Source organism: Pantherophis guttatus, chromosome 7, assembly GCF_059756535.1.
Source record: "Pantherophis guttatus breed Tessera chromosome 7, ASM5975653v1, whole genome shotgun sequence".
NCBI lineage: Eukaryota > Metazoa > Chordata > Lepidosauria > Squamata > Colubridae > Pantherophis > Pantherophis guttatus.
The window spans coordinates 37,438,611-37,450,772 of record NC_142069.1 but is presented as its reverse complement, the minus strand read 5'-3'; the positions used below and the strand labels follow the sequence as shown (position 1 = coordinate 37,450,772).

The 12,162-nt window shown below is 35.0% G+C and overlaps 1 protein-coding gene across 1 annotated transcript; it reads left to right on the top strand.

Moving 5' to 3' along the window:
* The first annotated feature begins 503 nt into the window (after positions 1-503).
* On the top strand, positions 504-11,916 carry METAP2 (methionyl aminopeptidase 2). Its single transcript, XM_034403058.3, has 11 exons — positions 504-701; positions 1,667-1,771; positions 4,094-4,159; positions 5,663-5,765; positions 7,073-7,234; positions 7,688-7,869; positions 7,950-8,044; positions 8,134-8,230; positions 8,597-8,700; positions 9,785-9,900; positions 11,221-11,916. The coding sequence occupies exons 1-11, from the start codon at positions 539-541 to the stop codon at positions 11,471-11,473; spliced, it is 1,446 nt and encodes a 481-aa protein (XP_034258949.1). The 5' UTR covers positions 504-538; the 3' UTR covers positions 11,474-11,916.
* The last annotated feature ends 246 nt before the right edge of the window (positions 11,917-12,162 follow it).

Below are 12,162 nucleotides of genomic sequence, written 5' to 3'. Positions count from 1 at the left end.
CCAGAAAAGGCTAGCCATCACTGTCCTAGGTTGTCTTGTAAACTTTTAAACACAGAGTGGCCGAAGTTTTCATGGAAGTTTTCATCTGAAGCAGACTCAGTACGAAAACTTTTGCTGCAATTAAGTGGCCTTGTGGTTCCGTTGGTGCTGAGCTGGAAACTAGTTCCACTCAGTTCAGTGGGGCTTATTTCCAACTGTATCTGGCTTCAATCGCTCGTTCTGTTCTTTCCTGCAAGATAAATCTGTTAAACTCAAAACCACATTATAGTTTGGTGGGAAAGACGGAGCCCTCCTAACTCTATATAAACAACAATGAAATTCCCACGAAGAGCCCCAGGGCAGTTCGCGGCTCTCTCCTCGCGGAACCTTCCAGGCGCACGTGCCTACAACCGCCTCCATGCCGACTTCTCCACTTTCCCGGCGTGCCTCGCTTCCGCACCATAGAGTAGCCGGAGCACGAGCGGCAGCCCTTTCTGATGTCCTGCCCCTTCTGTGCCTCTGTTAGTGGCAGTCTTGGGAACGTCGGCGAGCGCTCAACATGGCGGGCGTGGAGCAAGAGGCCGTCCCGGTGGAGGAGAAACACCTGAACGGAGAGCTGCTTTTGGAGCCCGAGGAAAGAGAAAGCGCCGGTGGGGCTGCCGCCGATGAAAACGCCAAGAAAAAGCGCAAGAAGAAAAAGAAAAGCAAAGGAGGCGCAGTCGGTACGAGGGGACCTGGGCCGGGCAGGGCAAGCTTAGGCCGCCACGGGGAAAGGGAAGGTTGGGGTGGCCGAGGAAGGAACTTTTCCGAAAGCAAGGCGGAGTAGTCCCCTGAATATGGGGAAGCGTGAGCCCTGGGAAGCGTGCGAGGGGAACGAAGGTGTTGGCCGTATTAAGTTTGCATTCGAGTGGAGCAACAGTGCTATGGCTGGCCGGGGATCAGCCCTTTGGGTTCCCGTGGAAAGGCGTTTGGATGATACCGGACGATCTCCCTTCTTCGTTATTCCCCGGTGCCGTACCCGTTGCTGTTGGAGAATTTAAAAATTGTTTTTGGAAAGTGGTGGCGGGAAACATAAGTCATTTTGGTATTCATGGTGGGAATACTACGATATATATGAAAGTTAATTTTACTGCGCGGTACTAAGGAGGATTTCTTGCGTAAGAAATATTGTCCCAACAATGGCATCTTTCCGCTGTTCTGTAAAGAAACAGGGCTTGTGAACTGGATTGAGGGAGGGATATTTTATTAAAAAATTAAGCACAGTCTTCACAGAGATGAGGAGAAATTGTATTTAATAGAATCCACAATTAATACATTATTTAATACGATATTTTTCAAGAGGTGACTGATCTTTTAGATGAAAGTCTAAATAGGTTGAGCAGTAGGGATAAAAGAAATTAACTATTGCAAAATGGCACTAAACTTTGATTGTCATTGTTTAGAAAAATAAGATACAGGAATATAACCTGATTGTGGAGATAGAAAGTGTGAATGGGTTTAAAAACTCTTCCAGTAGAAGAGTTTAACTTAAGAGTGAAGAATAGATTTGAATGTATAGCTATGCTTTTTTAAAATGTGTAGTTTTTTATTTATTGTGAAAAATTATAGACCTGAGGAAAAGACATAAGATCACTGATATCTGGGAGTTTGACATTCGTGTTAACTTATTTGTTTATTTTGCAAATAGGACAACAAGAGACTGAAAAAGAGTTAGAGACAACACTTGATGAGGTAGCAAACCAATTAGATAAACAGACACTGGAAGAAAAGGAAAAAGATGATGATGATGAAGGTAAATATTCATGTGACTTTGTGCTAGCAATATTTCTAGAATAAAAGTTTACTAGAATGGAGAACTGAAATTCATGTTGAAACTGTCTGATATAGGTTATAGTAAAAATGGTTTGGTTTCACGTAGTCTTTAGCCATAATATTTAACTATGTTTATTGAATAAATAATGTTGCCAAAGATCGTTGGATTGCAGTAGGTTAGTTGGAAGAAACAGACTAATATACATATCACATTTGTTTCCAGCCTGATACATGGAGCATATCAATAATATATTAAACTTGTATGCTACCAGTGACTTTGGATGGTGCACAACAGCTTTTTAAACCAAAGTTTTATTTATGTATTAATACTATAAGATACAGAAATGCAAAAGAAAATAGTAGGGAAGACAGAGGAGGGAAAAGGGAAGGGAAAAGTGTGAGAAAAAGGGGGAAAAGGCAACTTCTGATTTCCTTTGGTGCAGTAGAATAAAAAAATAACATCAAAACTTAACTTTTTACTTTTACATAATAGTATAAACTAGCCATTTTTATAACAACAAACCTATGTAATCGGTAAAACACAAAATCAAAATTTTATGATTTTTATCAGAATCAAAACTTTATACTACAAAGTCCAGAAGCGGCTTCCAAGTAGAAACAAAAGTAGTTGTATTTTTATCTTTAATTAAAGCAGTCAGTTTAGCCATCTCTGTTAACTCCATCAGCTTCTGCAGCTGTTCATCCATTGTGGGAATCAAAGTGTCCTTCCATTTTTGCGCATAAAGTAATCTTGCTGCCATCAACATATATACTGTAGCATCAAAGTTCCAGAATTTTTTTCCAAGTCTTTTTCCATTAAAAGCAAAAAACCAAAAAATAATCACTTTGAGATTCTTTTGTATTAAGATATGAATCGTACTCCCAATATTTATTTGCTTTGCCACATGTCCACCATAAGTGATAAAAGGTCCCTTCTGTCTTTACTTTTGCATTTCCAACACTCATTTCAAATACCTTTATACATTCTTGACAACTTGTGTTAAATACCAATGATACATCATTTTATAAAAATTTTCTTTTAAGTTATATTTTAATGTAAATTTTAAACCTTTCATCCACATATTATCCCATTGTTCAACAAGACATATCCAAAATTCCTTGTGCACTGAATCATGCAGTGCATTATATATTCATTCTCCAAATTCAATAACAATTTATAAATTTTACCAATAATATGTTCATGACTACCACACAGTAGTATTTCCAATTTGTTTTTCATAAAATCAAACCCATAACTCTTTTTGTCTGCTTTAAATCTTTCTTTCAATTGTAAATATGTAAACCAATGACAGACATGTCCTTCTGATTTTAATTCCTCCTCAGACTTAAAGATAGGATCACCTGAGTTAAAAGATATTATTTGACCATAAGTCCAGTCGTTTGATGATGCACAATTAGACAGTATGATAGCTAGTTTAAAGTACAATGTAAATGTTACCTGAAAGAGTGGATAACATGTAAGTTTAAACATTTTAACTGATTCAAATACAGTGGTATCCACAGCTTTTATTCTGAATAAAAGCAATGGTTCATTGCCTAGTTGGCTGCCATACACATAGTTAATGTTATTTTATGGGGTTCTTTGTGCTGCTTGAACTTGGTTTGTTTGCACATGTTTCATTATTCAACTAGCTGCCCAGAGTCATTTAGGAGAGGTGGGTAGTATAGAAATGCAATGAATTAGTAAATAAACTAGGTAACATAATCAATGTGACTAACTGGGATTTGCTGCCTGTTTATATATGCAGTATCTTGCCCTGCCAATTTTGTTCGGAATGTGGTTTCCTCCTTGGTAATTCTTGATTAGAACATTATTTTCTGCTTGATTGTTTTTCGGGTGTTGATCCCTGTTTATTGCACTGTTGGCTGCTGGAGACTATGTGTTCTCTGTCTAATCTTAGACTAAGCCAAATATAAAAATGCTAGGGAATTTCTGGAAGCTTGGCATTTAGCCAAATATGCCATGAGTAGAAAAAAATCTAGGAAGGCAACAAAAAGATTTAAATGGAAAAAATTAATCATAGTTTACAAATCATTTTTCTGGAGGGGGAAAAATAGGAAGCGGCAGCTCAGTGTGCCTTTTTTCCAGTTTGTTAAAAAAAAGCTGACATATACATAAAATAAACTGTGTGTGATCTAGTGTACAATATCAGCAGTATTTGTGATAAAACGTGGCTATGGCTTTATCAAATGAATCTTCTGGAAGAAAATAACTGTGAATGACTAAATGTTATTTTCTTAGGACATTTTCAGTATTTAATATTTTATCTGATGTGTGTAGATGGTGAAGGAGATGCTGACAGTGCAGCAGGAAAGAAAAAGAAGAAAAAGAAGAAAAAGAAAGGACGTAGGTGTTGGTTAAATATTGACCATAATTCTGAAATGTTTATGAAATACTACTTTATTCTGAATAAAAGCAATGGTTCATTGCCTAGTTGGCTGCCATATAGCATTGGCAAACTCTTGAGCAACATTCTTAAGTATTGGATTTGCCCTTGTTGATCCGGTGAAAGAACACTGATCTTCCATTTTGATTAAAATGTAGTATCAATTCAATTTAATATCTTTATTTGTTCTTCTATTGCACAAATTTGGATTCTGAGATTAAACATACTATCAGGTACTTAATTGTTTCTTTAAAAGTTTTCTGGTAGCAGTAAAAGACTCAATATCTGTGAGACAAAGGATCTAATAGATGCTTTAAAATATTTATAAAAGAAATTAATATATGTACAGACAGAAAATGACTACAGGTAGTCCTCATTCAGTGACCATTCAAAGTTATGAGGGTTCTGAAAGAGGAGATTTATAATTGTTTCTCATAGTTGTAGCTGTTGCAGCATCCTGTGGTCACTTGATTACAATTTGGGTGCTTGGCCACCAGTTCACAATTAATGGTTGCAATGTCCCACCATCACATGTTTTCCATTTGTAACCTTCACTCTGGTGCAAGCAAGTCAATGGGAAGCCAGCAGGAAGTTACAAATCTTGATCATGTGACCATTGAGTGCTTCAGTTCTAAAACTAGAACTGCTGCAACTATCGTCATAAATCAGTGTGGTCATGTGATATCCCAAAGGTGCTTTTTCAAAAGGCACCTGGACGTTCTTTGTTTTGCTTGAAGACATTTTGCTTTTCATCCAAGAAACTTCTTCAGTTCTAACTGAATGGTGGCGAATAGAAGGATTTATATTCCTTGCAGAAATCTTTCCATTCTCCACCATTCAGTTAGAACTGGAGAAGCAAAACATCTTCAAGCAAAATAAAGTCCAGTTGCATTTTGAAAAAGCACCTTTGGGGCAACCATGACCTGGATGACCGAGAATCTCTGTAGACACTTCACTTAAGTGATGGAGTTTCTGCTCTAAATTACTGTTGTTAAGTGAGTTCTACCTATATTGCAGCATGCAAGTATTTTGTGGAGGAGGGTTCTCCAATAATCTTTACAAAGATAAGCCAGTTTTTCTCTGAAATACAAATGTAAGTTTAAAGGAACTAAAAGTTAAGGAACTGTAGTGTCTGTGTGTGTACATACATAAATACACAGATATACACTAACAAAAGATAGGTTTAATGCTTTATGACCAGTGTAGATTGTCCTAGAGGCATGTGAAATATATGTTAAAACTGTTTTAAAGAAACTCACATGGTATCCATAAGACCAGTTATCTAAAACTGGCCAAGAAAAACTTATGGGTGGAATTCTGACCAGTCTGAGAATTGTTTATTTAATATATATTTGTTTTTGACTAAAACTCAGACAATAAGCAAGAATTATTTAAAAAAAAAAAATTTGTTGACAATGATTTTTTTTATTCTAAGACGGACTCAAAGTCTCTTTTTCCAACAGCAAAGCTGCAGACAGATCCACCATCTATTCCAATATGTGACTTGTTTCCCAGTGGGATATTTCCAAAAGGCGAGGAATGCGAGTATCCAGCAACACAAGATGGGTATGTGTCGTGATGTGTCTTTTTCAATGTAGGGTTCAATGTAGGGTTCAAGATACTGATAATTTAATTGATAGGATATTGCTTTTGAAGACTCATCTACACTTCATATATTTTATTTTGCACTTTATAATATATCTGGGCAAAGAATAGGTTTGGCATTTATGTGATATATAGTATATCAGCAAGTTTCTAATAATGGCGGCTGTATGTATGTATGTATGTGTATGCATGTATTTATGTATCACGATTGGCCTCAGAAACCGTGTATAATCAAAGAAAACCCATCCACAGTGCCTTAGGTTTTGCACTACCCCAAAGATTGGGAAAATAGACACTATAGATAATAGTGTCCTCAGCATTCTGAGGAAATGGAATATAGCCATTGTAGGGTAAGGCTGATAATTAAGGATAATGTATACTGGTACCCAAATCCCATTTTCTAAAATCTCAGCAGATAATTTGGCAGATATTAGTATATATAGTAAAGATTTTATTCCAAGATTTTTTCTTTGCATAGTATGTGAAACAGATTTCATATACTATGCAAAGTGTAATTTGTTTGATTATACATAGCTTGTTTTATGAGTCCAAGAACTGTAAACACATGGCTTGGCCTATGTCAGGGGTCTGCAACTTTAAACACTCAAAGAGCCATTTGGACCCATTTCCCACAGAAAAGAAATCACTGGGAACCACAAAACCCTTCCCGTGCCTATTTCTTGAGTGGCCACAAAACTAGGATATGTAGTTGAAGTAAACATTCTGTTTTCTTCTGAAACTTTTCTTGGATTTATCCATGGTTGGCTTATCGGGGGTTGAAAAGCTTAATCAATTGCATACCAGTGGGTGTCGCACATTGGTGGTTGAGGTACATATTTTGAGTGATAAGGAGCCGCAGCAGAGGGGTAGAAGAGCCACACGCGGCTCCAGAGCTGCAGGTTGCTGACCCCTGGCCTATGTGAATGTAGCCTAGTCGTGATGTAATCAATAAAGAATGATTCAGCATGTTCTGTGAACCCAGTCATAATGTGAATGCAGTATTTTCATGTTTAAAGACATAACTCTAATTACTTGACAGCTTAAAGAACTATTTGGCATTTTTTGTAGAGTCATATGGCAAAAAAGTATCAATGTCAATTTTGAGTTGGATGAAAATTAATATTTTGAAAAGTTACATATTTTATTACAGGGTTCCACTATCATCCTCTGCATCCTCCCTCCCACCCCCAAATTGAAATTCATCTGATACTCAGTTTGGATTTCACATTATGGTGACAAATATCTGACTTTTCTTTTCAATATTAAAGGAGAACAGCTGCTTGGAGGACTACAAGTGATGAAAAGAGAGCCTTAGATCAAGCAAGTGAAGAGATCTGGAATGATTTCAGAGAGGCTGCTGAAGCACATAGACAAGTGAGGAAATACGTTACGAGCTGGATCAAGCCTGGAATGACCATGATTGAAATTTGGTAATAATAAAATATAGTAATATTTTTTTAAATAATGAAAGTCTAACGTTTTAATTTAAAAGTAGATGGCATAGTAGCTGACATGTTTTTGGATTTAACTTTTAATTATTTTCAGTGTATAAGCTTTCATGAATGCAGAAGCTTGGCACAAGAGTTCTATAAAGCAATAAAAACTGTTCTTCATTTGTTTTGAATAGTTACATCTAGAGATTCAAGATTATCAGTAGTTTCCTAGTATTACTCAAAACTGTTTAAAATATTGTGAAATATTTCTGGGTTTGCATACCACATCAAAGTTTGCATAGCATTTATACTTCCGAAACAGAAAATGTTAGTCTTATGCGGTACTGTGTAATGTCAATGGTATGCCTAGAAATAATGGACTATTAGAAACAGCTAAGTAAACATATGGAAACAAACCCTTTTTTGTAATATAGATGTTTGCTTTTCTAGTGAAAAACTAGAAGATTGTTCACGGAAGTTGATACGAGAAAATGGCTTAAATGCTGGGCTTGCATTTCCCACTGGGTGTTCTCTGAATAATTGTGCAGCCCACTATACCCCGAATGCTGGAGATCCAACTGTTTTGCAGTATGATGATATCTGCAAAATAGATTTTGGAACACATATTAATGGTGAGTTCCTTTTTCTTAAAATACAAATATAATTTTTAGTTGAAAGCAAGTTATTTTATCTCCTTTGTATCTAATTTCAGGTCGTATCATTGACTGTGCTTTTACTGTCACATTCAATCCAAAATATGACAAGCTCTTACAAGCTGTAAAAGATGCAACTAATACTGGAATAAAGGTATACTCAAAAATAGTACAATTCCGTCTTTATCTACATACTGTAACTGAAGATAAAAATAATTTTCATTTTCTCTTGTATATAAATAGTGTGCTGGAATAGATGTTCGCCTCTGTGATGTTGGTGAGGCTATCCAGGAAGTCATGGAATCTTATGAAGTTGAAATTGATGGCAAAACCTATCAAGGTGATTTATTTTCCAACTAATATGTATGGTTATCCTGATGAAAACTTGCTTATGTATATATTGTATCTACAATAAAAAATATTTTGAAGCTGATTTTTAAAACATCAATATATTCTTCTAAACTCTGAATATTGAGTTTTTAAAATGGCTTATTTCAGAAGGTATAATTTGCCTAATAAAAATGTCAGTAAATTTGCCTGACATGTAAATCAGCTAAAACTAACTTAAGATTCAAGTTGTATTTGTAAATCTAAAAACTTATGAAAATGCACAAAGTCTTATTAAATCTCACATTTCCTTTGATGTTTTACACTGCCCTCTTACTTACATGCATATATTTATCTTAGTATTTTACATTTTATGTAGTGAAACCTATTCGGAATCTAAATGGACACTCTATTGGGCCATACAGGATACACGCAGGCAAAACTGTTCCCATTGTGAAAGGAGGAGAAGCAACAAGAATGGAAGTAAGTATAAATAGAGTTTGATCCTACTCATGCTTGCTTGGAGGTCCTATTGATTTCAATGTTTTTAATTACCACTAAATGTTTTGACCAGCAGGAGCATTTTGGGATTTTGTAAAAATGTCACGGATGCGATTACAAAACGCTGCTATTGGAATGTAAACTGGGTGCCAAGTGGAGCAATCAGTCATAACACCCATAGTGCAGAAAAGCAAATTAAGGAAACCAAATATGGATGGACTGGGTTGAAAAAAAATTCTGGTCAGTGGGATGTCAAAAGAATTAATTATGTTCTTGTACCACTGATCTTTTGTTATCTGTACAATAATGGCTCTTTAAAAATAATTCCAAATTAACTGTTCATATGATTAAATGTTGTTGTTCATCAAAATTAACAGTTTAAGATGTGTGGCGAGTCAAAAATATAATAAATATACAACACTGTTTTAGTACAGTGCATTGATACTTGCCATTTTGCTAATGGATAGTCTTCACTTGGGTAACTTCATATAAACATTGAATAAAATGTTTACATGAAAATGTTTACATGAAACCCTATGGTCTTAACAAGAAAGGACCTTTCACTGCTAAATAGATTGCTCCATTAGGAACTTTGTTAGAAGAAAACTATGCATTCTCTTTGAGAACTGCTAATTTTCAGGAAGTAAATAAGTTCACTCTAAATTTAAAGTGCATTTTGCGCATGTACTGTTCTGCAGATAATACGTACAAATTCTACTATAGTTAAATAATAGCTTTTTGAAGAACAGGTAGTGGTCCTGGTACAGACATAATGCTAAATTAGAATTGCTTAGAATCAAAATCTTATACTGTGTATTTAAAACAAATAAGATTTAAATACAGTGCTAAACAAACATATGAACAAAGACTTATTAGTTAATTCAGCCGCTCTTCCTGACACGAGGAATAAAATGATTACGTTTCTTCTTGATTAAAAAAAATGGCATATATTATGTGTAAACAGGATTATGGCCAGATTAATTTTGGAGCAAGTAGCCCAGTTCAGATTCATAATTTTAAAGTGTTATATACATATATTAAATTAATATATGTTTGTTTTTAATAGGAAGGAGAAGTATATGCTATAGAAACCTTTGGTAGCACAGGAAAGGGGGTTGTTCATGATGATATGGAATGTTCTCATTATATGAAGAACTTTGATGTTGGACATGTGCCAATAAGGTTAGTGCTGATTTTACTGCATTATATGAAAATGTAACTTTAAGTATGCTTACATTACGGATAAGAAAGATTTAAAACTTGAAAAGGGTGGTAAGAACATAGTGCTTATATGAAACATAGTTTTAGTTCTCTTGTTAAACATCCAAAAATATAAATTGTGTTTATTTCTCTGAGCAGATAGGAACATCTTTACTAATAAACAGCATAACAATGCACTTTCAAATGAGTAATAAAAAGTAGGAAAATTATCATCAAAAAGTGCTTTCCTGGCATTGACATATTAAAAGCAGATATCTCTGCCAAATGAAAAGTTAATGGGATAAGCAAAAAAAAAAAAAAAAGCAATCTTTGAAGATGAATTTGGAGGTCATGTTTCAAAGTTACACCTAGCTGCTTTGGCATGGTTTGGGCCTTGCTAGATCTGAAAATGGTGAGTTCATCTGGCACATTATCATTTTGGGGCTTGGATCTATTGATGGATAAAGCAAGAGGAAAAATTAGATTTGGATAAATTAGAAATTGGTATACCAGTGTAATAGTTGCACTTCACTTAAATTAGTGTCCTAATTTTGTGCCTTCAAGTTATTTTAATATCACGAATAGCTTCAGTTGTTTATTTGCTAGCATTTTTATTATGTTTAATCTGATAGACTCTAGGTAGTTAATATTCAGCTCATAAAGGAATCATACTGACATATCATCACAGTAATAATAGAACAATGGCAATAACACATATGAAGTAGTAAGGGCTATTCATGTTGTGGGCAATATGGATTTCAATAGTTGCATATTAAGGATGGGATGGTTATTGAAAAGGCCTCATCCCAAATCCTAAGAAATGTGTCCCATCACTAAAATGTTTTCCTGAATGGAAATAAAGCCAATAAACCAAATAAAGCTGCACTGCACTTCCTAAATTTGCTCATTACCATATTCTTTGATCATAATCTTGTAAAACATTTTCCCAGGCAGTTTTAACCGGCTAATCTTGCTGTAGTTTTTGCATTCACTCTACTACCTTTCACTTTGTGTAAGTGAACAGTATTGGCATTCTTTCCCATTGTCAAGCAAGTTTTCACACACAAAGAATTTGTCCAGTTACTCTAAAAGCAATCCACATCTATGTAATCTCTCATTTTAATTTTTGCAGGAATCCTTATATAATTTTTCTTATCCACAAACTATCATTCCCCCACGCATCCTTGTTAATGTTTCCCATTTGTGTAGTTCCATATGATTCTGTAAAGCAATTGTTTTAATTATTCTAAGCATCTTTCATGTCTTCCTTCATTACATCTATTTCTATTCTCTTTCTTGTAGGCTTCCAAGAGCAAAACACTTGCTGAATGTTATCAATGAAAATTTTGGTACTCTTGCCTTTTGCCGTAGATGGTTAGATCGTCTGGGAGAAAGTAAATACCTAATGGCACTGAAGAACCTATGTGACTTGGGTATAGTGGACCCATATCCTCCTCTATGTGATATTAAAGGCTCATACACAGCACAGTTTGAGCACACCATATTATTGCGTCCAATGTGCAAAGAAGTTGTCAGCAGAGGAGATGACTATTGAAATGTCAAAGCCATTACCTCACTTATGTACTCTGTTGGAACATGTTATGCCAGAATAAATTTGCAGTCTGTTTTAACAGTCAACTCAATGTGATAACTTTCCATGTTCAGAAGAAAAGAATTTAATCAAAGGCAAGTTCTCTAATGTAACTAAGAAAAAAAAACCAGCTACTGGGGCTTCTAGAATATTTCAGATTACTTCTATATTTTTCTTTTGTGAGAAATATGCTACAAAGTGTTATTTTTAGTTTGGAATGAGTTATACATATTGTTTGAAATATTTCTGAAAATACGCTTTTCAGGTATTTATATTACCATATTCTTACTTGAATGCTTTGAATGATCACAAATGATTTCTGCACCTAAGCTGTCTTTGCTGTTGCCTTTTAAACTGCCTGGAATGCATTTTGTAAAATTAATAAATCAATAAATCACAAATTCAAATAATTTTTAAAAGTGTCACAATCCAAGGCAGTAACACACTGGAAAGTCTCCCACCTTGTATTAGAAAAAGTTTCCAGTGTAAGCACAGCAAGCAAATACAAAGCATGGTTTAGTTTTCAGTTGCATTGTGTACATGTTTATTTTGCTTCCTTATTTTGCTTTGAATCAAATTACTGGGTTTTCTTTTTGATATGCTTTTTAATAGAGTGGGCTAGAACTGCAATTTTTCTTGCAGTGAAATGCTGC